Below are 27,984 nucleotides of genomic sequence, written 5' to 3'. Positions count from 1 at the left end.
ATTCCGTTTTTGTTTCTTTTTGGCTTAATTGGCTTTACTTAATTGAATTGATCAAAAGTTGGCTTAAAGATCCTCTAACCTAGCAAATGAAATGTTAGGCTCCATCACGGCCCCGAAGGTGGAAATTCCTGGTCATGACACCGTTGTACACTCTATTAAAGGCCTGTAGATAGTCATGTATAGTTGGATAGTATATGGCCTTATCGGCTTCTAGTTTGATATATAGTTCTCCATAGCAGCTTTGTCGGCTCGCCCTACCGTATTCTGCAATGTGTATATATATATATGTATATGTATATGTATATATGTCTTTTTGGCATGTTTCATCGCGTATGTTATTCACATGATTCAGCAGTTTATTGATGGATGACCTACCCATATTTCATGTTTATATCATTGACGTATGCTTAGGAGTGTTCGATAGGTAGGACTGGGGCATTCTTCATGGCCCATCGGTTTGGGTCGTGACAAAAGTGGTGTCAGAGGAGTTATGTCCTAGGGTCGTCTATAGGCCGTGTCTAGTGGAGACTTGTTTATGAGTGTGTCGTGAACCACACTTATAAACATGAGTCTGTAGGACATATAGTATGTTATCTTCCTTCTTATCTTAGATCGTGCCATATAAGGATTGATTTTAGGACATATAGTATGTAGCACAGTGATGCCTAAGAAGGCTACAACCTCCTAGAAGGGCTCCGCGGGTGATAAGACTGCCATCCAAGCGCCACGAGTTACCAGGGCACGTGAAGAGTCTCAGAGTGAGACTCCATCTCAGACTTCACATACCCCGCCCTCTCCAGAGGAGATCCGAGGAGCACCAACTCCAGCGCCCGCTCCAATACCCCCAGCTTCTCAGCCATATGCACCGGGTTAGGAGATGAGAGATGTTGTTCAGCTATTGACTCGATTAGTGGCCTCACAGGCTCAACGCCAGGAAGTAGGTATTGGTCCTGCAGATAGGGCCATAGGTGCGAGGGTTCGTGATTTCATTAATTTGGACCCTCCGGTATTCACTAGAGCAGATGCAAATGAGGACCCTTAGGTATTTATCGATAGGATGCTGAGGACTTTGAGGGTAATTAAGGCCACTACGATTGAGTCAGTTGAGCTAGCTTCCTATAGACTTCGGGATGTTGCAGTTAAATTGTACGAGTCTTGGGAGTTGTCCAGAGGTGAGGACTCCCTTCCAGTAGTATGGCAAGAGTTTACAGAGGCTTTTCTTCATCATTATTTGCCCCTAGAGCTTAGACGGGCCAGAGTTAATAGTTTCTTGACCCTTCGACAGGGTAATGTGATTGTTCGGGAGTACAAGCATCAGTTTCATTCTTTGGAGGTATGCTCCCACTATTGTATCTAAGATGGAGGTTCAGGTTCACCGGTTTGTGATGGGGTTGGAGCCGCACCTGCTTAATGACTGTATGTTGTTCTCACTTCAGCCAGTCATGGATATTTCTTGTATTCAGGCATACGGTAAGGGTGTAGAGAAGTGTAAGCAGAAGCAAAGGCCTGATCGTGAGCACGATAGGGGCCAGAGTAAGAGAGCGAAATTTTCAGGTCCTTCAGGTGAGTTTCAAAGTGGTCAGAGACAGCAGTACTGATAGCATCCTAGGAAGCTCAAATCTATTCAAGGACAAGAATGAAGCTTTGGAATCTCAAAGAGGGCCTTTAACAAGATGTCAAGCTAAAGAGTTGCAAAACAAGGTCATTAGACTTCAAGTACAAATAAAGAAGTTGTTAATTGGGATGGAGAGCTCAAGGATAAAGAATATGAGTTGTCTAGGTATTATAATTATTTTATGGTCCAAATTCATGTCCAAAAAAAGGTGGATTAGATCCCAAGAGACATCCTCTGAAGAAGGTCCAAATCAGGCCACTATTGGACCTATTTGGCACCTAAAAATGTGTCCAAACTTGCATCCCAATAAGTCCTACATGAAGCCACGTTTTTATAACATAAAAAGGACTTACTTGCTGCCCAAGAAAGGTTCAATAGGCGTGATAGAAGTTGGGTAAAAGTTGGTGCCTAGTTGCTTGCAAGTTGTGCAAGATTTCCAAGATCCTATCCATGTTTGGTTTGCGACTTTTAAAATTCTATCCAAGATTGGTTTTAACTTATTTCCATATATTTTGGTACTAGATTTATTGCTTTCCTAGGTAGTTAAGGTTATGTTTTCCTTTTCCTAAGATTGTTGGAGTTACTTTCTAAGATTGACTTGGTTTTTGTTTTATAGTGTTTTTCCTTTTCCTAGTTTATTTGGACTTGTTGTCCAAAGTAGTTTAGGACTTTATTTCCTTGTTTTTAGGTAGGAATTTCGTGACCCCCTCTCTATATAAAGGGGGTGTCCTCTTTGTTTTTAGATTTTAGATTATGATAGACAATATCAATAAAAATTGTGAGATTTTTCTTGCACTCTTATGTGTGGCTACTCTTGGATTTATTCTTCAACCTTCAAGACTCAACATAAGTTGGTAAGATTAAACTCTTTCGAAATCTTAGATCACTTCTAGTTATTCAAGAAAGGTAATAAGTTTAGGCTTATTGTTGTTCTTGTTATTCTAAAGGGTCGGGTTTCACAATCTATCTCTTGTTTTTAATTCTCTACCAAAGGCGATTAGTTCTTAGTTAGCTAATTGTTATTGTTAGGATTCAACTTCAAGAATAGACTTCTTGAATTCAAGAAACACTTTCTTAAATTCAATCTATTTTTAAATTTTCGTTGTTTTTTTGTTTCTTTATTTTCTTTTAGCTTCCGCACGTTTCTTGATTTTTTTTAGTAATTATTGGACCCCTATCGTGTTGTTATCAAGTGGTATCAGAGCATAGGCTAATCAAGATTTCAATCTTGATAATCTTGGGAGGTTCTTGAGTAAAACAAAACAAAAAAAAACAAAAATTAGCCAACAGAAAAGCATTATGGCTCATTATTATTTGTAGAATTCAAGTGTTATTTGGTTTCCAAGTCAAGAAAGAAAACAAGAAGAGGGGATCCTAGTTCTTGAAGATTAAGGTAACTTCTTTCCTTATTCTTGTAGGTTTTGGGTTTCCTAAAATCTTTCCTTATTTTTTCTACATAACCAATTCCTATTCTTCCAAGGTTTGGTCCTTCACTTTCCTTTTCTTTTTCTAACTCCACATTCTTATCACTAAGGGTTGTGACTAGTAAGGTTTATTAATAAATCTAAAGTTTAACGACCAAGAGTTGCTTTGAGTGGAAAAAGGCAAGAGAGGCGAGAACATTAGAGGAAAAAGCCAAAATTTGAGAGATACATAATTCTTCTAATCTTTGTTCAAGATGTTTCAAACAAGTAGTTATAGTGAAAGGAGGCGAGTTATGACTCAACAACTTGAAAAGTCGAACTTACAGTATACTGAATGGAAGGAAGACAATAGTAAAAAAATTTTTCAAACAAGAGCTAAAGTGATGTCTGCGATTTGTGCCCTTAGAATTGACAAAGAGTTTGGCTATAACTCAATTAGCACTTATATGGTTGAAAAATTAAACTTTCCTTGTGTTGAGCATATTGAACGCTACATATTGAGAGGAATAAAGGTAGATAAAAGAGTGTTAATCTATTCTCTATTGGAAGGTATGAGGATGCGATCTGGTGTGATGTGATTCCCATGAATAATTATCATATCTTGTTGGGAAAGCCATGGTATGCCTATAGAAGAGCTTTGAAAAAAATAAATACTCTTTTGAGGTTAACGGGAAGAAACTTATTCTTGGACCTTTGACTCCCTCACAAATTTATGAAGATGAAAAGACTGTTAAAGAGAATATGGAAAAATATGAGAGAGAAAAGAATGAGAGGAGTAAGGGAGTGCATGTTGACATCTCAAGAGAGGAAAAAGGAGAGGTTGTATTGAATGAAGAGAATGGGATGTCAATTGAGAAAAAGAGTGAGCTTGAGGGAAAAGAAAAGAGAGAAGGCAATGAGATAAGAAAAGTTTTTGAGGTAAAGAGAGAAAAACAAGAGGGTTTGAGTAAAGAAGAAGAAAAGAACTTTAGTGAGAGAAAGCCAAAGAGAGTGTAAGCAAGAATAAAATTTCTTTACTTCCTAACCCATTAACTCATTCTTGTTTTAGTTCTTGTGATTTTGTGCAGCCACGTGTTGAAAGACCTTTTGAAAGGAGAGATGAGGCGCGAGAAATGGTGGTAAAGGATCCAATTGGATTCCAATATGAATTAGGCGAAATTAATTCTTGTTGGATGGTGGAAGATAAAAGCTTGGTTAAATTCTTTGTTATTGAGCCTTTTGACTATTTTAATTCTTATTTACAGGTTTATGACATGGAGTTTCCTAAAGCCATTGCTAAGCTAGAATCATTGCATAAAAGAATACAAGGTGATGTTGCTCCATTAATAAATAAGTCCAAGTATGATATGTATAATTCGTTCATTCACATTCTTGGCCTTCCTAGAACACCTAAGGTATTTTTGGAGGTAATGAACTATACTCTTATTTCTTATGTTGGTGACTTTATAATTTTTGTGGATGATGATATTTTGATGCATATCAAGTTATTAACTGTAATATCTAAGTTAAAGTGCAAGAGTAATTTGCTTCCTTTTGAAATTGAGTATGACATAGATGATTATGCATTCCAACTTGGTGGAAAGAGGCATGAAATTTATGAGAAGAGGCTTTCTAATGAGTTAAATGTTCTTTCTTCTCTTATTCAAGTGTCTAATGAGTTTTCATGTGATAAATTCCTAGAATGTGAGTTTTGTTGTTTGATGGGAAGTCATTCCTCTAGGCATGTTGATTGTGAGCCTGTAAAAGTGTTTGCTACTATTAAAGAGGATATGTATGATTATTGTGACGTTAGTGATCAAATACTCTTTCATGAACCTATCTATGACTCTTTCTGTGGCAGTTTGAGCAATTATGTAGAATCCATTGATGTTGCGAATATTATTGGGGAAAGTTATAATGATGAGCTTGAATGTATTGAAATTTGTATTTTGGAATTTATGGGTTCTTCTGACCTTTCTGAGAATTTATGTGTTTCTTTGAATAACTTACATGTAGAAGAATCTATGGGATTTATAATTGATACTTGGTTATATCATAAGAGTGTCTTATTTGATACATGTGGCAGAGATACTTGTGTTAAATGGATGCATGACCGATATTTTGTAATTTCTTTGGCATGCACATGTTTGGACTACCTTATTGACAAGATCGCATTGCAAATTTCATTACATAGTGCATCTAAGAGAGGTTTTTATTGGACAACTCTAAGTAGGCATAAATTTTATTGGGATGATGATGTCTATATGCTTTATAAAGGAGTATTTACACCTATTAGGCTTAATTGGGTTAAGTGGATACATGATCACTATCTTGTTTTATTTCTACCATTTTTTCATATTAGTGGATGCCATTTACTAGTGCGTGACTTCTTTTTCTTGCAAGGTCGAAATTCGAAGATGAATTTTCTTCAAGAAGAGGGGAATGATAGCATCCTAGAAAGCTCAAATCTATTCAAGGACAAGAATGAAGCTTTGGAATCTCAAAGAGGGCCTTTAACAAGATGTCAAGCTAAAGAGTTGCAAAACAAGGTCATTAGACTTCAAGTGCAAATAAAGAAGTTGTTAATTGGGATGGGGAGCTCAATGATAAAGGATATGAGTTGTCTAGGTATTATAATTATTTTATGGTCCAAATTCATGTCCAAGAAAATGTGGATTAGATCCCAAGAGACATCCTCTGAAGAAGGTCAAATCAGGCCACTATTGGACCTATTTGGCACCTAAAAATACGTCCAAACTTGCAGCCAAATAAGTCCTACACGAAGCCACGTTTTTATAACATAAAAAGGACTTACTTGCTGCCCAAGAAAGGTTAAATAGGCGTGATAGAAGTTGGGTAAAAGTTGGTGCCAAGTTGCCTGCAAGATTTCCAAGATCCTATCCATGATTGGTTTGCGACTTTTAAAATTCTATCCAAGATTGGTTTTAACTTATTTCCATATATTTTGGTACTAGATTTATTGCTTTCCTAGGTAGTTAAGGTATTGTTGGAGTTACTTTCTAAGATTGACTTGGTTTTTGTTTCCTAGTGTTTTTCCTTTTCCTAATGTATTTGGACTTGTTGTCCAAAGTAGTTTAGGACTTTATTTCCTTGTTTTTAGGTAGGAATTTCGTGACCCCCTCTCTATATAAAGGGGTGTCCTCTTTGTTTTTAGATTTTAGATTATGATAGACAATATCAATAAAAATTGTGAGATTTTTCTTGCACTCTTGTGTGTGGCTACTCTTGGATTTATTCTTCAACCTTCAAGACTCAACTTAAGGTGGTAAGATTAAACTCTTTCGAAATCTTAGATCACTTCTAGGTATTCAAGAAAGGTGATAAGTTTAAGCGTATTGTTGTTCTTGTTATTCTAAAGGGTCAGGTTTCACAATCTATCTCTTATTTTTAATTCTCTACCAAAGGCGATTAGTTCTTTGTTAGCTAATTGTTGTTGTTAGGATTCAACTTCAAGAATAGACTTCTTGAATTCAAGAAACTCTTTCTTATTCAATCTATCTTTAATTTTCTGTGGTTTTTTTGTTTCTTTATTTTCTTTTAGCTTTCGCACGTTTCTTGATTTTCTTTAGTAATTCTTGGACCCCTATCATGTTGTTATCAAGTACTCGAGGTATCCAGCCCAACCATCGGCTAGTGCACCCCCTCATTGTTATCAAGCACTCGAGGTATCCAGCCCAACCATCGGCTAGTGCACCCCCTCATTTTTCTGGTAGGAGATTTGATCGTTGCACATATTTAGGGCCCAGTTAGAGGTCCAGGGCCTCTAGTTCTCAGTATAGTGGTGAGTCGAGTAAGATGAGGCCGCCGTTGCCACGATGTGCTCAATGGGGTAAGAAGCATGTGGGGCAGTGCCTTGTGGGGTTGGGTGTTTGTTATAGTTGTGGTTATCCGAGCCATGTTCTGAGAGATAGCCCGACGAGAGGTCGTGCAGGTATAGTTCAGCCAGCGGGATCTATTGTTGATTTGCCATCATCAGTACACCCCCCTGGGCAAGGTTCACAGGCACCAATCGGTCGTGGTAGAGGTAGAAATGGAGCATCTAGCTCGAGCGGTCCTCAGAATCGCATAGAGGCATTAGCGGGTCGATAGAATGAGGAGTCATCACTTGATGTTCTTACATGTATATTATCAGTCTCCTCATATGATGTATATGCATTGGTTGATCCAGGTTCCACCTTATTGTACGTCACTCCATTGGTTGCTAGTAAGTTTGGGATAGAACCTGAGTTGATTAAACATTTTGAGATGTCTACACTCGTTGGGGATCTACTGATAGCTAGACGGGTATATAGAGATTGTATAGTAGTAGTTCAAAGTCGTTCTACAGTAACAGACCTGATTGAGCTGGATATGGTAGAATTTGATGTTAAAATGGATATTGATTGTTTGGCTTCTTGTTATACTAACGTTGATTGTAGATCAAAGATGATGGTTCGGTTCCAGTTTCCAGGGGAGCTAGTTCTAGAATTGAAAGGTAATACTGCATCGCCGAGAGGTAGGTTTATTTCCTATCTCGGAGCAAGGAACATGATCAGAAAGGGCTATATTTATCACTTAGTTCGGGTACAGGATGTGAAAGTAGAGTCACCGACCCTTCAGTCTATCCCGGTGGTTAATTAGTTCCCCGATGAGCTTCCAGACCATCCGCTAGAGCGGGATATTAAGTTTTCTATTGACATATTGCCATATACTCAGCAGATATTTATTTCTCCTTATAGAATGGCACCTACAGAGCTGAGAGAGTTGAAAGAACAACTGAGGGATTTGCTTGAAATAGTCTTTATCATACCCATTATATCACCGTGGGGAGCACCTGTGTTATTGGTGAGAAAGAAAGATGGTTCCTTGCGGATATGTATTGATTACAGGCAGTTGAATAAGGCGATGATCAATAATAAGTACCTGCTTCCTAGAATTGATGATTTATTTGATCAGTTACAGGGTGCCAGGTGTTTCTCGATGATAGACTTGAGGTCTGGGTACCATCAGGTAAGGGTTAGAGAGAAAGATATTCTGAAGACAACATTCAGGTCAGATATGGGCACTTTGAGTTTCATGTTATGTCGTTCGGTTTGACCAATGCCCCAGCAATATTCATGGACTTGATGAACCGTCTGTTCAGCCCTTTCTAGATCTGTTCGTGATTGTATTTATAGATGATATTTTTATTTACACTCGTTCAGAGGCTGAGCATGCAGATCATTTGTGTACTGTGCACAGAGTACGTAAAATTCTCTAAATGTGAATTCTAGTTGAATTCTGTAGCTTTCATTGGGCATATTATTTCAGGTGAGGGTATCCGGGATGATACAAACAAGATTGAGGCAGTGAAGACTTGGCCTAAACCCATTACACCGACATAGGTTCGTAGCTTCCTGGGTTTGGCAGGTTATTACAGGAGATTTGTAGAAAGCTTTTATACTCTTTTAGCACCATTGACAAAGTTGACCCAGAAGAAAACTAAATTTCAGTGGACTGATGCTTGTGAGCGGAGTTTCTAGGCATTGAAGGACAGATTGACTTCAGCACCAGTTCTGACACTCCCAGAGGGGACCGATGGTTATGCTATTTATTGTGACACTTCGGGCATTGGATTGGGTTATGTATTAATGCAGCATGGTAAGGTTGTCGCTTACGCTTCTAGACAACTAAGAAAGCACGAGAAGAATTACCCGACCCACGATTTAGAGTTAGCCGCAGTGATTCATGCACTAAAGATGTGGAGACTCTATTTGTATGGCATTCATGTTGATATCTATATTGATCATGAGAGCCTTTAGTATATCTTCAAGCAAAAGGAATTGCATTTACGTCAGAGGCGATAGTTGGAGCTACTGAAAGACTATGATGTTGATATTTTATACCATCCAGGGAAGAAGAATGTAGTAGCCCACGCCATGAGTCGTAGATATATGGGTAGCCTATCATATTTATGTCGGAGAAGAGTGAGATAGACCATGAGATTCAACAGCTAGCTAATCTTGGAGTTCGATTACTGGATTCAGGTGATACTGGAGTTTCTATTCAGGGGACGACAACATCCTCTTTAGTAAGTGAAGTGAAGGAAATCCAGTACGAGGATCCTGTGCTAGCTCATTACAGAGATACAACCCCTCGAAAGGAGAAGACACCATTTGAGATTACAGGAGATGGAGTCCTCAAATATCGAAGTCGATTATGTGTTCCCAATATAGTAGGGGTGCGCTGACAGGTTATAGGAGAAGCTCACTATTCTCGGTATTCTGTTCATTCAGGAGCGACGAAGATGTATAATGATATCAGGTAAATATATTGGTGGGGCAAAATTAAGAAGGAGATAACAGAGTTCGTTGCCCAGTGACCTAATTGTCAGCAGGTTAAGATTGAGCATCAGAAACCCGGTGGATTATTGCAGGGTATAAAGATTAGGACTTGGAAATGGGAAGTAATTAATATGGATTTTATCATAGGCTTACCTCGTACCCAGCGGAAGTTTGATTCTATATGGTGATTATTGATAGACTTACAAAATTAGCCCATTTTCTGTCTATCAGGACTACATATTCACCAGAGGATTATGCAAGGCTTTACATTAAGGAGATAGTACGACTTTATGGTGTCCCTATATCTATTATCTCAGATAGAGGTGCTCAATTCACAGCTAATTTCTAGAGGTCCTTCCAAAAAGGATTGGGGACTCAGGTAAGTCTTAGTACATCATTTCATCCCCGGATAGACGGTCAGGCTGAGCGTACTATTCAGCCACTTGAGGATATGCTACGGGCTTGTGTGATAGACTTTAGGGGTAGCTGGGATGCTCATCTTCCGCTTATTGAGTTCACATATAATAATAGCTATCATTCTAGCATTCAAATGGCTCCATACGAAGGTCTTTACGGGCGGAAGTGTAGGTCACCTATCAGATGGTTCGAGGTTGGAGAAACTAAGTTAGTAAGACAAGAGTTGGTACAACAGGCAGTTGAGAAGATCAAGCTTATACAGGAAATGCTATTAGCCGCTCCGAGTCATCAGAAGTCATATGCAGATAATCAACGATGAGACTTGGAGTTTCAGGTAGACGACTCGGTATTCCTAAAGGTATCATCGATGAAAGGTGTTATGAGATTTGGTAATAAAGGATAGCTTAGCACTTGGTACATTGGACCTTATAAGATCATACGCAGAGTAGGCCAGGTAGAATATGAGTTAGACTTGTCTTCCAACTTGGAGTACGTACATCCAGACTTGATTTCATACGCGCAACCGACACTCAACCAAGATAACCCGGCCAAGCAAGCCTGTACAATGCCCTCTACCCAAACTCATACATGAATAAAGAGAAGATATCTTTCATTAATTACACAATGAGGGGTGATATGAACAACATCAGTCCATTACCATTAGTTACATCATTAACAAGTTTCAAAATACATACACTTTTATAGTTTGAAGTGGAACATGTGTTACAAATACAACATCTTTAGTTTGACTTTTCCAAAACAACGATACCACCCACACTAAGTCTAAGGAGCCTCTAATAGATACAAAAGAGTAGTATGATGGTGCCGGCAACAAGGCTATGGCTATACCTCAAAACAATATACATAGAGGACAAGAGATACAAGACCCCAAAATGAAATGGGTCTCACCAAGTCCGCTGAGGAGAGGGTGTACTGCTATCACTGATCAATACCGCCTGCTGTGGAACCACTTGCATCCATTAAAGATGCAGCGCCCCCGGCAAAGAGGAGGTTAATACATATAGAATAGTACTAGTATGTAAAACTAAACACCCTCACAATAGAACGAGTAATAGTAAAATGAGAAGGAAACATGAAATCAATGAGAGCCTCAAATAGTATCAAGATGTCAAGTTAGGAGAAAGATAAATTTCAAGTTTCAATATTTTTAAGTTGGGAAATCTTTAGTACCGATACACTATTTTGCTTTTAGCACGGAGTCCGATCTCAGTCCGGTTGGCTAAGACATCTCACCCTGAGACATCCACTCACAATAACACCATGTGTACGGCATGGCGTCTGATCTCAGCCCGATGGGCTAAGACGTCTCACCACAATGTCGTGGGGGTCGACATCACAACACATCTTACTAGCAATAATCTTATCCCATTTAAGGGTAAATATCTCAACACATTAATCTCATCTCATATAAGGGGAAACAATCTCATCACATCAACACGGAGATTTACCCCTCAATCACTCCTACACCGGCACGTGTATTTTTGGGCTTAGGTTATTTCAACCTACCCTTCCCCGGTGACTAAACGATACTCCTAGAGAATTTATTATATAAAGGATTTAAACAACTCATTTCATAATCTTTCACACATCTTTTCATTTCATTGGCACTTGTGGCCACAATTGTAATATCATTCTTAGCGCGTCAGCTGTATTCTATATTTCATACTCACCTCTATAACTTTCAAGCGTTACCATGGATTATCATCAATAAGAGAATTTTAAATCAAGACTTTAAGTACACATACGAGAAAATAAGAGTCTTAAGCACATTGAGTTTCTCTTCCACAGATAGGCATACTAACTTGCAATTGAAACATGATTTTTAAATCACAACATCTTTGGTACATTGATCATACTAGATTACATTCTCATAGGGAATCATGATATGAACATTTGGGATACATTTTGAGTACATACATCTTCCAACACAACACTTATTTTAGAATAATCAAATCTAAAAGAGGAAGGACTCGGAACATAAGAAATAAGAAATTGAGCCAATCATAGTCGCAACTTACGAGGACATCATGTAAAATGATTCTACAAGAGGATTTTAGCCAACATACCTCACTTGAGATCCCTTCATTTCCTTAAATGTTCCAAAAATCATAGTGACTTCAATCTATTAGAAACATGACAAATTTAAACCATAATTAGGAAGATACTTGGAGTTTCAGCTCATATGAGCACTTTATCAAGCACTAGGTGTGCACTAAGGTTTCAAGGTTCTCCTATGGTGGATTCCTTCATCCCACAATCCAATGTTTACCCATTTGCACTCAATAACCTTCGCACCAACCTTGATGGTACATGCATGCATAAATCACATTCTCATTACCTACTTTCAGTCCAATCCCGAAATGGAGGGCTAGGGAATAGAATCTTACCTCTTGGGTGAAGACCTTGTGAGTTTTCCTAGTTGAATTTCAAAGCTTGAGCAAGGATTAATGAACAAAGTACTTGGGGCTTCCTCCTTTCTCTCTAAAGCACTCCCCTCACTCTAAAATAGCAGATTTTTGCCTTCTAGACGAGACCTAATAGCTTTTAATCAAATGGGGTCGGATTTTAAAATCAGAAAATGGACCCTCTAAAACCAACTCTGCGGTTGCAGAGTGGACCGTAGAATAGATGTGCGGCCCGCAAAATGGGCCACAAAAGTGATGCCAAAAACTGGGCTGCTCTGGATCAGTCTGCGGTCAGGTCTGCGGTATGCATACCAGTTATGCGGCTGCGAAATAGACCGCATAATCACCATCCGAATTTTTTCATGCCAACTCTACGACGGAATTATTTCCAGTGAAATGCTTATGCGGTCGCATAGTTGACTGCAAAACGACCTCCAAAATTGGCCATTTCTCTACTTCATTCCGCGGCGGATCTGTGGTCCGTAGATTTGTTATGCGGTCGAATAATGGACCGCGAAAATGCCCTATTCTGCAACAATTTGTTTTCAACTGCCCAACGCCCTGTTCAACCCAACGCGAACAATTTCTACAATCCTCAAACACATTAGCCCAACTCGGCACCACGAAGCCCCAAGTTTTAGGTGAAATTTTACCGGGCTTTACAGCTGTTATTGATGATTGTGGCCCTGTGTGGATTTGTATTGTTGGGTTTTCTGTGTGAAAGGTCGGTAGTAGTACCATTACAGAGGAGACTGTCAAAATTTCTATAGATCTCTGGGAGTTTAACATTCGAGGACGAATGTTTCTAAGGGGGAAAGATTGTTACACCCCGAGCGTCCCAAGGTAACGTATAATGAATATAAGATTAATCATGATTTAAATGAGTGTAAAGTCATAATATGACTATATATGATGTTTGGATAAAAAATATAAAGTTTGGGAAAAATCGAATTTAAATTTCGGAAAACCTACTAAGGATATGCCTTGTAATGAAGCTTTTTGAGAAATACATTTCATGTGTATATGAGGGCTTTTTCAGACATATTATATACAAAATTGAAGGTCTTTTAATGTAGTTTCAAACACTCTTAACCGTATATTCATACAACGTCCGGACAAAAACATATAAGTGTCTGAAGAAGGGCCAAGCTAGCACCTATTTTACTTTTCAAAAGTGGATATATATGCCTTAAGTCTTCTTTTTATTCATTTTTCCATAGAAAACAAGCAGAGAGGACCCATAAATCTATCCTTAATCTTTCTACAAGGGTTTCAAAAAAGATTAATATCTCGGGTACGAAATCAAGAAGCGGTAACATTAGAACGATTCCTACGACGTAAGTATCATTATACCTCCTATCTTTTTATTGTTAGTTATAGTTTTGGAAGGTACTTCATGGTTAAGAAAATACCTACTTGCTGTATTTAAGCTTTTTAAATATGAAGGAAGGTTGATAAATTCATTTCCTAATAGTTAGAACTCACATGACGGTGATCGGAAGTCGTGAGTTCGATTTATTCCACTTGTAGTGGACTGTTTTGTACTCCACTCGTGTTGGCCTCTTGTGCTGCTGATTTATGGAGTTTGGAAGGATAAAGGGCGTGGAGAAATTCCACATGTGGTAGGGTAGTGGGCTGGTCGCTCGTCGTTGCAATTTCAGGCTAATTGATAGCTTGTTGATTGGGTGTGTTATGGTATATTTGGGGTTTTTGTTGTACTAAACACATTAGCCCACTCGTTCTCGAATGAGGGTCAAAATCTGCCATTAGCATCCAATGTGACCCAACTGTTACTTCACACACCAGCAGTTCCAAATTTTGACTAACTCCCTAACTTTCCAGAAATTTCGGCAGAGTTTCCCCTATAACTGGTCCTATCCACCTGTCAGAGAATACCAAAAACCAATCCTAACAGCATAACCATAACACAATAATGTAAAACAACATGGAAACAATACCGGCCACACTACCATAAATGTTACATTACCAAAAGGAGTATCCTTAACATAAGCTGTACAGGGAAACATAATTCATAGAAGGTAAACTCCTAACATTTTCATAGACCAGAACTACCCAAATACATAGCTATTCAAACAAATTAGGGTACTTCTTCTTTATCTCTTCCTCGGCTTCCCAAGTGGCCTCTTCCACCTGTTGATTTTGCCATAGCACTTTCATGGAGGCAATTTCTTTATTTCTCAGCTTTCATACTTGCCTATCAAGAATGCCAACTAGAATCTCTTCATAAATCAATTCCTCATTAACCTCAATAGTCTCAACCAGAACAATGAATGGTAGATCTCCAACCACCTTCTTCAACATGGAAACATGAAATAGCGGGCGCACAAAAGACATCTCTGGAGGTAGTTCCATCCCGTAAGCCACCTGTCCAATCCTCTGAATGATTCTATACGGTACGACATACCTCGTACTCAATTTTCCTTTCTTACCAAACATCATTATACCCTTCATGAGGGAAACCTTCAAGAATACCCAAACATCCTCTTGGAACATTAAATCCCTATGACGTATATCCGAATAGGACTTCTGACAAATCTAGGCAGTTTTCAACTGTTCCTTATTGATCTTAACCTTCTCCGTAGCCTGATGCACGAGGTCTGGACTTATCAACTCTGCCTCCCCAATCTCGAACCACCCAATGGGAGATCCACATCTCCTGCCATATAGAGCTTCGAACGGTGCCATCTGAATGCTAGCATGATATTTGTTATTGTAGGAAAATTCTATGAGTGGAAAATGATCATCCCATCTGCCCTTGAAGTCAAGAACACAAGCGCGCAACATATCCTTAAGCGTCTGAATGGTCCGCTCTGCATGCCTGTCGGTCTGTGTACCCAAACCTTACTGAAATGTCTTCCAAAAATTAGTCGTGATTTGCGACCCTCGATCTAAGATGATGGAATTTGGAGTGCCATTCAACCTGACTATTTTGTTGATATATAACTGAGCATACTGTTACGCTGTGTCGGTATCTTTAACAAGTAAGAAGTGTTATGATTTTGTGAGTCGGTCCACAATCACTCAAATCGAGTCGACCTTGCGAGGAGTGTGAGGTAGTCCTATCACAATGACCATATTGATCATCTCCCATTTCCACATCCAAATTTCTATGTTTTGTGCCAACCCACCGGGCCGTTGATGTTCGGCCTTTACCTGTTGACAATTTGGGCAACTTGCCACAAAGTCCGATACATTCCTCTTCATATCATTCCACCAGTAGACTTCCTTAAGATCATGGTACATCTTATTAGATCCTGGGTGCATGGAATACCTGCAAGTGTGAGCCTCAGGCATGATTCTTTCTCAGGACCATCTACATTAGGAACACATAATCGCCCTTGGTACCTTAGTGTATCATCATCCATGCCAGGAGAAAAAGCCATGGTCTTATGTTTGTGAATCCCCTCCTTCAACTTTACCAATAATGGATTGTCGTATTGCTTCTCCTTGACTTCCACAACAAGCGATGATTCAGCCCTATTTTGCACAACCACCCCTCATTCACTTGAGTCCGCAAGACGAACCCCCAAACTATCCAACCGATGAACCTCATTGGCCAATGGCCTTTGATATGCCTCCAAGTGAGCCAAACTACCCATAGATTTCCGGTTAAGAGCATCTGCCACAACATTAGCCTTCCACGGATGATATAGAATATCGATGTTATATTCTTTGAGTAACTCAATCCACGTTCTCTTCCTTAGATTCAATTTCTTCTATTTGAAAATATATTGAAGGCTCTTATGGTCGGTGAATATATCCACATGAACCACATACAAATAATGACGCCAAATATTCAATGCAAAAACCGCCGCCACGAACTTGAAGTCATGTGTTGTATAGTTCTTCTCATGATTTTTGAGTTTCCTAGAAGATTAAGCAATAACCTTGCCATGTTTCATCAATACACACCCCAGTCCAATTCTCGAAACATCACAATATATCACAAACCCATCCGTACGCTCTGGTGGGGTCAACACCGGTGCCGTAGTTAATCTCGATTTCAACTTTTGTAAGCTCTTTTCACAAGCATCTGACCATCGAAACTTAACTGCCTTCTGTGTCAATTTAGTCAACGGAGAGGCAAGAGTAGAGAACCCCTCCACAAACTTTTAGTAATACCCAGCTAAGCCTAAGAAAATGCGAATCTCTATTAGAGTTGTAGGCCTTGACCAATTCTTCACAACTGTGATCTTCTGCGGATCAACCGCAATTCCTTCTCTAGAGATGACATGACCCAACAATGTGACAGATTCAAGCCAAAATTCACACTTTGAAAACTTCACATACAACTTGTGCTGATATAGAGTCTGCAGAACTGCCCTGAGATGATCGACATGGTTATCTTGACTTCGTGAATATACAAGAATTTCATCAATGAACACTACCACAAAGGAGTCAAGAAAAGGCTTGATGAACCGATTCATAAGATCCATGAAAGTGGCCAGGGCATTTGTTAGCCCAAAGGACATTACCTGAAATTCGAAGTTACCATATCGGGTCTTGAAAGCTGTTTTCGGAATATCATGTTCCATGATCTTCAATTGTTGATACCCGGATCTTAAATCAATTTTGGACTACTTAGCACCCTGCAATTGGTCAAACAAATCATTTATCATTCGCAGTGGGTACTTATTCTTAATCGTGACCTTGTTGAGATGCCGATATTCAATACACATTCTCAGTGACCTATATTTCTTCCTTACAAAGAGAACCGGTGTGCTCTAAGGCAACATACACGGCCGGATGAAACCCTTCTCTAATAAGTCCTTCAACTGCTCCTTTAGTTCATTCAACTCTGTCGGTGCCATTTTGTACGGTGGAATAGATATAGGCTGCGTGCCTGGCATCTCATGAATCCCAAAATCAATCTCCCTAACTAGTGGGATCCTAAGGAGCTCATCAAGAAAGACCTCAGGAAATTCATTCACCACTGGAACAGACTCAAGTGTAGGTGTCTCAGCATCGATGTCCGTAACCCGGACCAAATGGTAAATACACCCTTTGTTGATCATCTTTGATGTGTAAATACACCCTTTGTTGATCAATTCAATAAATGGCTCATTTGGAAATTCAAACCTAACGGTTCTGGTTCGACAATCAAGCTGGGCAAAACATGAATAAAGCCAGTCAATCCCCATTATTAAATCAAAATCAACCATCCCCAATTCAATGAGGTCGTCCATGGTGTCCTGACCACGCACCATGACAACACAATCCCTATAAACCCGTGCGGCTATAATAGACTCACCAACCGGAGTAGATACGGAGAACGGCTCACGAAGTTGTTCCGGTTATATCCCAAATTCCATAGCAACATAAGGAGTGACATAGGACAAAGTGGAATCGGGATCAATAAGAGCATACACATCATGAGATTGGACAGTCAATATACTTTTGACAACATCTGGAGAACCCTCTAAATGTGACTCTTGATACCGCACCCGTAGCATATGGGCTGGTCCATGAAGTGGCACCCAAAATGCATCTTCCCACACCTAGGGCATGGAGGCCTTTGCTGCTGTTAGAATCTCCCTCCAGACCGATGCTACTGGTAGGGTCCCCTGTTGCCCTAACTAGTACTGAAATGACTCTACTACTACTGACTGGGCCCTAATGGTTGTGCACTCACCGAAGAAAGAGCAAAGGACTAGGATGGCCCTGATGACCCTCCCCTAAATGCTGACCTATCACGACCACCACCAGAAGAACCACAAAAGTTGTCCGCGGACCCGGCCTTATTGGTACCCTCTCGCTCCATTTTGTTCTTCAATTTGTGGGTCTCCATGGCTTAAGAAAATGCCACCATCTTCCCATAGTTCATATCATAATTCAAGGTAGTTGTAGTGGCCTCATTAATAACCAAGGGGCTGAGGCCCTGCACAAACCGGCACACTCTAGCCTCCATAGTGGGCAACATGTAGATGACATACATGGACAGACGCACAAATCTTATATGATAATCCCACACACTCATGCTACCTTGTCTCAAGCTCTCAAACTCAACGGCACGGGCCGCCTTAATCTTGGCAGGCAAGAAATGATTAATGAAGGCATCGGCAATCTCACTGCACCTCACCGGAGGGCTACCCTTTTCATGGGAGTACTCCCACACCTCAAACCAAGAATAGGCCACCCCTTTCAGGTGCTAGGAGGCCAACTCCACTCTCTCTGTCTCGGTAGGACACATAACTCGGAGGGTCTTGTGCATCTCATCAATAATGTCTTTGGGGTCCTCCTTAGGATCAGAACCTGAGAACACTGGAGCATCCAATTGAAGAAACCTGTTCACCCTGAAACTAGTAGAATCCCATGGCTGACTAGAAGAATTAGGTGCAACGTTCGATCTCTGGGCCTGGGAAGCCACTATCTGAGCCAATATCTGTATGGCTTCCCTAATCCTTATCAAAAACACCGGTACTGGAAGCTAGTGCTAGAGGTGGAACTGGATTATCAGCTGGAGGAATCATTGCACCCTCAGTAGGTGTAGGAATTGGTGCGGTCAGAGATGGAGTAGTAGAATCCGACAGTGTAGTAATTGGGGGAATAGCTTCACCCCTCGGGTTCTCACACGCATCATCAAGTATAGATTCAATTGCCACTCCTGGGGTGGAATTGGCTCCTTGCCCATTTCTTGCTTTCTTCCTAGGCACCATATACTAAAAATTAGAGCAATGCACGAGTTAGAGGAGGAATAGTCTTACAATCAGCTCTATCGCACGATCTAGAATATCAAAGAAGGGTATTATTCCTAAATCCCCAAGTAGCCTCCTAATTATAGATGTGGTCGACAACAAACCGATAAGAAGGACTCTAATATACACGGCTCCGAGACATCATAAGACACTTTAAAACCTTAGGCTCTGATACCAAGCTTGTCAAACCCCGACATCGGGGAGCGCGACCGGTGCTAAACCGAGATAACCCGGCCAAGCAAGCCTACAATGCATTCTGCCCAAACTCACCCATGAATAAAGAGAAGATATATTTCATTAATTATACAATGAACGGTCATGTGAACAACACCAGTTCATTACCATTAGTTACGTCATTAACAAGTTTCAAAATAATACACTTTCATAGTTTGAAGTGGAACATGTGTTACAAATACGACATCTTTAGTTTGACTTTCCCAAAACAACGATACCACCCACACTAAGTCTACGGAGCCTTTAATAGATACAAAAGAGTGGCACGATGGTGCCGACATGTAAGGCCCCGTAAATGTTTCCTAAAAATAGGGATTTCCGTGATGCCGAAATAGGCATAGAGGTAGGCATTTCTGCGACCGCAGAACCACTTCGCGGGACGCACTCTTGTCGCATATAATGCTTTGGGATTTTTTAGAGGGAGGTTCTACAGTGTACTATGTGACCGCAGAACCGTTCTGCGGTGCATTATGCGACCGCAGAACCGTTCTGCGGTGCATTATGTGACCGCAGAACAAGGCTGCGGGCTGCATAGTGACCGCAGATCAGGTCAGACATGCGTAGTTTTGGAGGCCAAATTATGCGGCCGATATGCGGACCTCGTATCAGTTATGCGATTGTAGAACCTGTTCCGGAGCTTCATTTTTGGGGATTTTAAACCCGACCCTATTCCGTTAAAACACCTACCTTGTGCCATTTTGAACCTATTTTTTGATATTTTTAGAGTGGGAGAGAGGGTCCTAGAGGGAGGAAGTGATCTTCATAAAATATTCCTCTTCAATTTTTGCTTAAAACCTTGAAGATTATCAAGAGAGGCATCTAGGTCTTCTTCCTAAGAGGTAAGATTATATCACCCCAAACTTTTAATTTCAAAATGTAACTAGAATGGGCAATTAGGGGATGGGAGTGCTTACCTTGCATGCATATGTTCCTAAGGTATGTGGGGAGGTTGTGAGTTAAAGATATAAAAGAATGGGGTGTGGGTTGGTGGACTCTATCATAAAAAGGGGCATGAAACCTTAATACACACATAGTGTTTGATAGAATGCTCAAGTGAGCTAGAATTATGAACATTTTCCTAATTTTGGGTTCAATTTTGCTATATTGCTAAAATAGATTGAAGCTGCTAATATTCCGGAACGTCTTAGGGTTTTAACAGGCTAAATTGAGGTATGTTGGCTAAACCCCTTCTTCTTAGAATCGAATTCCACGGTGTTCATGTAATTGGAGTAAGTCCTAGATCATTATTGAAATGGATATTCCTAATGTGGTTGTGTTGGAGGATGTATGTTCAATACTTATTCTAAATGCTTCATCATGTCATCTTGTCATTTGAGGATGTGTTCAAAATGTGGAATATGTGTTAGAAATGTTAAGACTTCATGTCAAGATCGAAATAAAGATTGTTATGCCAAGTTGTGTGAAAAGCCTCTATGTGCCTTAAATTCGAAATTGCTCACATGTGAAATCAAGAGTCTTGAATGAAAACCTTATTGTTATTGATGATAATAAAAATGTTGGATTGTGGGAAAGGAACTTGAATTATGAAATAGGCCAAGTGCCAAGAACGACTTTATAATTAAAGCCACTTGTGCCAACGTGCTGAAAAGACGGGAAAGAAATATGAAGTAAGATGATCGATTGAAATGGTTGATGTCTCGAATGAGATGGCTTAGCCGATCGGGACGAGATCGGACTCCGTGTAATAACACGGTGGTATTATGAATGAAATAATGAATATGGTTGATGTCTCAAATGAGATGGCTTAGCCGATCAGGCCGAGATCGGACTCTATGTAAGAACACGGTGGTATTGTGGACTGTGGTATATTGGCACTAAAAACCACCCAATCTAATAATGCGGAAGTTGACTTAAAAAGCTATGTGATACTTAACTCGATGTTCTAATATTATTTGAATCTCTTATTGAATTCTTGACTGTTCCTCTTGTATTATTTTTTATTCTATTTTACGGTACTAACGTCCCTTTTGCCGGGGGTGCTGCATCTTTAAATGGATGCAGGTGGTTACATAGCAGAAAGTGTTGATCACAGATAGGTGCCGCATCCTCTTCGCATCAGACTAGGTGAGCCCCATTTCATTCCGGGGTCATGTAATATATCTTTTGCTTATATTGTTGTACTTTTTGAGGTATAGCCGGGGCCTTATTGTCGGCACCTTCTTTACACTCTTTCGTATCTTTAGAGGCTCCGCAGACACTATGTGGGTTGTATATGGGTCCTATAAAGGTCATACATATTATGTTATATTTTGGATTTTTGTTCCACTAAATCACAAAATGTATATATTTTGGAACTTACCAGGGAAGTAGCAAAATGAAAAGGTTTAGTAATGTCTATATATATATGATCCTACTACTGTTTAGCTAATAAAAACATGCCTTCTTTTATCATAAGAGAGTTGGGTAGAAAGTATGTAACATGCTTGCTCGACCGGGTTCACTTGGTTGAGCGCCAGTCGCGCTCCCCAAGGTTGGGGCATGACAAACTTCGTATCAGAGCCTAAAGTTTTAAAGTGTCATAGGATGTCTCCGAGCCGTGTCTGGTAGAGTCCTTCTTATCGGTGTGTTGTCAACCACATCTATAAGTTGGAGGCTAGTTGGACATTTAGGAACAATACCCTTCTTTGATATTCTGGATCGTGCGATGAAACTGATTGTGTAACTATTCCTCCTCTAACTCGTTTATTCCTTTAACTTTCAGTTCATGGCACCTAAAAAGAGAGCAAGAACTGGCCAAGGAGCCAATGCCGCCTTAGGAGTGGCAGTTGACCGTTTACTTGGTGAGGCGGGTGAATACCCGAGGGGTGAGGATAATCCCCTGACTGCTACACTACCTCATTCCACTGCACATGTTCAGGCCACACCAGTCCCTACAGTTACTGAGGGCGCGACGGTTCCTCCACCTGATATTCTGGTTCCACCTCCAGCCCCAGCTTCCAGTTCTGGTATTTCTGACAGGGATCATAGGGGAGCTATTCAAATGCTGACTCAGATGGTGGCTTCTCAGGCCCAAAGGTCGAATGTTGCACCCATATCTTCTAGCCAACCAGTGGATTCCACTAGTTCTTGGGTTGAACAAGTTTTTGCAGTTGGATCCTCCGGTGTTCACAGGTGCTAATCTCGAGGAGGACTAATAGGACTTCATTGATGAGATGCATAAGACTCCGGGTTATGCGCGCTACTGAGACGGGGGGAATGGAGTTGTCTGCCTACCACCTGAAAGGGGTGGCATATTCTTGGTATGAGCTGTGGGAGGACTCTCGAGAGGAGGGGAGCCCTCCAGCGAGGTGGAGTTAGTTTGCTGAAGCCTTTATAGACCATTTCTTGCCTACCGAGACTAAGGCAGCTCGTGCCGTAGAGTTTGAGAATCTTAAGCAAGGGAGTAAGAGTGTGTGGGAGTACCACATGGAGTTCGCGCACCTGTCGAAATATGCTATTCACATGATGCCCACCATCGAGGTTATTAATAAGGCTGCCACAGCTACCTTAAATTATGATATGAACTATGGTAAGATAATGGCGTTTGCTCAAGCTACAGAGGCCCGAAATTTAAAGAACATGATGGAGCAAGAGGGTAGCAGTAGGGCCCGATCCGCGGGCAACCCTGGGGATTCATTTGGTGGTGGGAGATCAGCTTTTAGGGGAGGGTCATCAAGGCCATCCCAGTCTTATGATCAGTCTTCAGCCAGTACACCACCAGCAGGGCACAGTCAGCAGCAGGGGAGTCGTTTCAGGCCCAATCAGGGCAGCAGGGGGTCCCACCATCAGGGCCGATCAAGAGTGAGATTCCAGCAGCAGCGGAGGCCCCCATGCCCCATGTGTGGGAGGATGCATATGGGGATCTGCTACCAGGACATGTCGGTATGTTACAGGTACGGAATAAGGGGTCTTATTCAGAGGGAGTGCCGTGCATCCCACCAGGGTGCGGGCAGGGGCTCAACACAGCCATCTAGTTCTGCAACTGCTATATTTTCAGCACCCCCTCCAGCTCGAGGCTCTCCAGCACCAGCAGGGCATGGTGCAGCTAGGGGTGGTTCACAGAGTTCAGGAGGACCCAGCCATTTTTATGCTATGAGTGGTCGCCAGAGTGCATAGGCTTCTCCAAATGTTGTCATAGGTGTATATTGACTGTCCAATCTTATGATGTATATACTCTTATTAATCCCGGTTCCACCTTGTCCTATGTTACCCCTTATGTTGCTATGGAATTTGGGATAGAACCGGAATAACTTCATGAGTCGTTCTCTGTATCTACTCCAGTTGGCGAGTCTATTGTGGTCGCAAGGGTGTATAAGGTTTGTGTTGTCTTGGTACTTGGTCGGGACACCGTTGCCGATCTGATTGAATTGGGGATGGTCGATTTTGATGTAATTATGGGGATGGATTGGCTTTATTCATGTTTAGCTAAGCTCGACTTTCGATTTAGAAAAGTGAGGTTCGAATTTCCAAGTGAGCTAGTTATTGATTGGAAGGGGGATAATGTGGTGCCAAATGGTAGGTTTATTTCTTACCTTAAGTCCATGAAGATGATTAACAAGGGGTGTATCTATTACTTGGTCCGGGTTACGGACACCTATGCTGAGGCACCTACACTCGAGTCTGTGCCGTTGTGAATGAATTTCCAGAGGTCTTTCCTGATGAGCTCCTTGGGATTTTGCTGGACAGGGAGATTGATTTTGGGGTTGATGTGATGCCAGGCACGCAACCTATATCTATTCTGCATTACAGGATGGCACCAGCAGAATTGAAGGAACTAAAGGAGAAATTAAAAGATTTGTTAGAGAAGGGTTTTATCCGACCGAATGTGTCACCATGGGGCACACCGGTTCTCTTTGTTAGGAAGAAAGATGAATCGCTGAGGATGTGTATTGACTACCGGCATCTCCACAAAGTCACTATAAAAAATAAGTACCCGTTACCAAGAATAGATGATTTGTTTGATTAGTTACAGGGTGCTAGATACTTCTCCAAAATTGATTTACGATCCGGGTATCACTAAATGAAGATCAAGGAGCAGGATATTCCAACAACAGCTTTCAGAACCCGGTATGGGCACTTTGAATTTTTGGTAAAGTCTTTCGGGCTAACAAATTCCCCGATAGCTTTTATGGACCTTATGAATCGGGTTTTCAAGCCTTTCCTCGACTTCTTTAGTGATATTATTCATTGACGATATTCTTGTGTATTAACGAGGTCGGGAGGACCATGCCGATCATCTCAGGGCAGTGTTGCAGACTCTTCATCAGCACCAATTGTACGCGAAATTTTCAAAGTGTGAATTTTGGCTCGAATTTATCACATTCTTGGGTCATGTTGTCTCTAGAGAAGGAATTAAAGTGGATCCTCAAAAGATTTCAGCAGTGAAGAATTGGCCTAGACCTTGAACGCCAATCGAGATTCGCAGTTTCTTGGGTTTAGTAGTGTATTACCGAAAGTTTGTGGAGGGGTTCTCTACTCTTGCCTCTTAATTGACTAGATTGACTCAGAAAGCGATTAAGTTCCAATGGTCTGATGCTTGTGAAAGGAGCTTTCAGGAATTAAAATCGAGATTGACTACTGCGCAGGTGTTAACCCTGCTAAAGGGTGCAGACGAGTTTGTGCTATATTGCGATGCTTCGAGGATCGGGCTTGGGTATGTGTTAATGGAACATGGCAAGGTTATAGCTTATGCTTCTAGGCAACTCCAGAATCATGAAAAGAACTATCCAACACATGATTTGGAACTTATGGCAGTGGTTTTCACATTAAAGATTTGGCGTCATTATTTGTATGGGATCCATGTGGATGTATTCACGGACCACAAGAGTCTCCAATATATTTTCAAGCAAAAGGAGCTGAACCTGAGGAAGAGAAGATGGCTTGAGTTACTCAAGGATTACGACATCGATATTATGTATCACTCGGGGAAAGCCAATGTTGTGGCGGATGCTCTTAGCCGGAAATATATGGATAGTTTGGCTCACCTGGAGGCATGTCAAAGGCCTTTGGCCAGGGAGGTTCATCAGCTAGCCATTTGGGAGTTCGTCTTGCGGACTCTAGTGAAGGAAGGGTAATTTGGCAAAATAGGGTTAAATCATCGCTTGTTGTGGAAGTCAAAGAGAAGCAATACAACGATCCATTGTTGGTACAGCTGAAGGAGGGGATTCATAAACATAAGACTATGGCTTTTGCGCTTGGCATGGATGATGGTACACTGAGGTACCAGGGGCGACTATGTGTTCCAAATGTAGACGGTCTCCGGGAAAGAATCATGACCGAGTCTCACGCTTCTAGGTATTCCGTGCATCTAGGTTCTACAAAGATGTATCATGACCTCAAGGAAATCTTTTGGTGGAATGGCATGAAAAGGAATGTGGCCGACTTTGTGGCAAGGTGTTCAAATTGTCAGCAAGTGAAGGCCGAACATCAACGGCCTGGTGGGTTGGCACATAACATAGAAATTCCAATGTGGAAGTGGAAAATGATTAATATGGATTTTGTGGTAGGATTACCATGCACCCCGCGCAAGTTTGACTCAATTTTGGTGATCGTGGACCGACTCACAAAATTAGCACAATTCTTGCTAGTTAAATCTACCGACATAGCGGAACGGTATGCTCAATTGTATATCAATGAAATAGTCAGGGTGCATAGCACTCCAGTTTCCATCATTTCCGATCGAGGGGCTCAGTTCACGACAACTTTTGGAAGACATTTCAGCAAGGTTTGGGTACTCAGGTAAATCTGAGTACAACCTTCCATCCACAGACCGACGGGCAAGCAGAGCGGACTATTTAAACGCTTGAGGACATGTTGCGCGCTTTTGTTCTTGATTTCAAGGGTAGCTGGGATGATCATTTGCCACTTATAGAGTTTTTTTCATGCGAGTATTCAGATGGCACCATTTGAGGCATTTTATGGTAGGAGATATAGATCTCCCATTGGGTGGTTCGAGATTGGGGAAGCGGAGTTGATAGGGCCAGACCTCGTGCATCAGGCTATGGAGAAAGTTAAGACCATTAAGGTGCGGTTGAAGACTGCCCATAGTCGTCAAAAATCCTATTCTAATGTCTATCACAGAGACTTAAAGTTCAAAGAAGATGATTGGGTATTCTTGAAGGTTTCCCCCATGAAGGGTATTATGCGGATTGGGAGAAAGGGGAAATTGAGTCTGAGGTATGTCAGGCCGTACAAAATCATTCGGAGAATTGGCCAGGTGGCGTACAAGCTTGAGCTACAACCCGAAATGTCATTAGTCCACCCAATTTTCCATGTGTCTATGTTGAAGAAGGTAGTTGGGGATCCGTCATCCATTGTGCCGGTTGAGACCATTGAGGTTAATGAAGAATTGACATATGAAGAAATTCCAGTTGCCATTCTTGAGAGACAAGTCCGAAAGTTGAGAAATAAAGAAATTGCCTCCGTGAAAGTGTTATGGCGAAACCAGCAGGGTGAAGAGGCCACGTGGGAGGCCGAGGAAGAAATGAAGAAGAAGTATCCTTACTTGTTTGAATAGCTATGTAATCCTTTCTTTTTATGAACCTGTCGCCTATGAATTTTGTATCACTTGTTCAGTTAATGTAAAGGTGTTCCTTTTGATTATATGTTGCTTATGAGGCCACGGTTGGTATTGTTATGAGTTTTGTTACGTCGTTGGGTTGTGCATATGTTTGTAATATGTGTTTCTGGGGCTCTTTGACAGGTGGATAGGCCTAGTTACAAAGGAAACTCTGGCAAAAGTTTTGGAAATTTAGGGAGTTAGTCAACTTTGGGGCTGCTGGTGTGTGGTATGATAACCGAGCTGCATAAGTTCTAATAGTGGACCTTGATCCTCTTTCGAAGACGAGTGATCTTAAGTGGGGGAGGATGTAAGGCCCCGCAAAATGACCTCCAAAATTGGCCATTTCTCTACTTTATTTCGCAGCAGATCTACGATCCGCAGATCATTTCTGCGGTCGCATGGACTGCGGAAAAGCCCTGTTCTGCAACAATTTTTCCTCAACTCCCCAATGCTCTGTTCAACCCAACGCGAAGACTTTCTACAATCCTAAAACACATTAGCTCAGCTCCCAAGGTGGGGGAGATTGTTACACCCTAAGCGTCCCAAGGTGATGTATAATGAATACAAGACTTGTTAATCATAATTTAAATGAGTGTAAAGTCATAATATGACTATATATGATGTTTGGATATAAAATATAGTGTTTGGGAAAAATCTGATTTATGTTACAGAAAAACCAACTAAGGATTTGCCTTATAATGAAGCTTTTTGAGCAATACATTTTGTGTGTTATATGAGGTCTTTTGGGAAATATTATATACCAAATTGAAGGACTTTGAATGTAGTTTCCAACGCTCTTAACCGTTCAATTATATGGCATCCGGATAAAAAGTTATAAGTATCTGAAAAAGGGCCAATATTAGGGCGCCAAGCTAGCACTCTTTGACTTTTCAAAAGTGGATATATATGCCTTAAGTCTTCTTTTTCTTCATTTTTCAATAGAAAACGAACAGATAAGACCCATAAGCCTATCCATAAGCTTTCTACAAGGGTTTCAAAAAATATTAAAATCTCGTCTATGAAGTCAAGAAACGATAACATTAGAACGATCCCTACGACATAAGTATCATTATATTGCCTCTCATTTTCTTGGTAGTTTGAGTTTTGGAAGGTACTTCATGGTTAATAAAATACATACTTGCTATATTTGAGCTTTAAAAATATCAAGAAAGGTTGATAAATTCATTTCCTAATAGTTAGAACTCACGGGACGGTGATCGGAAGCCGTGAGTTCGGTTTATTCCACTTGTAGTGGACTATTTTGTAGTCCAATCGTGTTGGCCTATTAT

At 40.8% G+C, this 27,984-nt stretch overlaps 4 protein-coding genes across 4 annotated transcripts; 3 read left to right on the top strand and 1 right to left on the bottom strand.

Moving 5' to 3' along the window:
• Window positions 1-6,834: 6,834 nt before the first annotated feature.
• On the top strand, window positions 6,835-8,402 carry LOC138895902 (uncharacterized). The gene is made up of 3 exons (XM_070180656.1): window positions 6,835-7,063; window positions 7,172-7,534; window positions 8,329-8,402. The coding sequence occupies exons 1-3, from the start codon at window positions 6,835-6,837 to the stop codon at window positions 8,400-8,402; spliced, it is 666 nt and encodes a 221-aa protein (XP_070036757.1).
• A 7,300-nt stretch (window positions 8,403-15,702) lies between these two features.
• Window positions 15,703-17,391, bottom strand: LOC138895901 (uncharacterized). The gene is made up of 2 exons (XM_070180655.1): window positions 16,944-17,391; window positions 15,703-15,824 (listed from the first exon to the last, which is right to left on the bottom strand). The coding sequence occupies exons 1-2, from the start codon at window positions 17,389-17,391 to the stop codon at window positions 15,703-15,705; spliced, it is 570 nt and encodes a 189-aa protein (XP_070036756.1).
• A 5,280-nt stretch (window positions 17,392-22,671) lies between these two features.
• Window positions 22,672-25,208, top strand: LOC138895900 (uncharacterized). Its single transcript, XM_070180654.1, has 4 exons — window positions 22,672-23,197; window positions 23,416-23,649; window positions 23,781-24,018; window positions 24,632-25,208. Exons 1-4 carry the CDS (start codon window positions 22,672-22,674, stop codon window positions 25,206-25,208), a joined length of 1,575 nt encoding a protein of 524 aa, XP_070036755.1.
• An 821-nt stretch (window positions 25,209-26,029) lies between these two features.
• Window positions 26,030-26,896, top strand: LOC138895899 (uncharacterized). The gene is made up of 2 exons (XM_070180653.1): window positions 26,030-26,470; window positions 26,837-26,896. Exons 1-2 carry the CDS (start codon window positions 26,030-26,032, stop codon window positions 26,894-26,896), a joined length of 501 nt encoding a protein of 166 aa, XP_070036754.1.
• The last annotated feature ends 1,088 nt before the right edge of the window (window positions 26,897-27,984 follow it).

This window comes from Nicotiana tomentosiformis, chromosome 7, assembly GCF_000390325.3.
Source record: "Nicotiana tomentosiformis chromosome 7, ASM39032v3, whole genome shotgun sequence".
Classification (NCBI taxonomy): domain Eukaryota; kingdom Viridiplantae; phylum Streptophyta; class Magnoliopsida; order Solanales; family Solanaceae; genus Nicotiana; species Nicotiana tomentosiformis.
The sequence above is the reverse complement of the archived record's forward strand: the minus strand, read 5'-3'. Positions and strand labels throughout refer to the sequence as shown.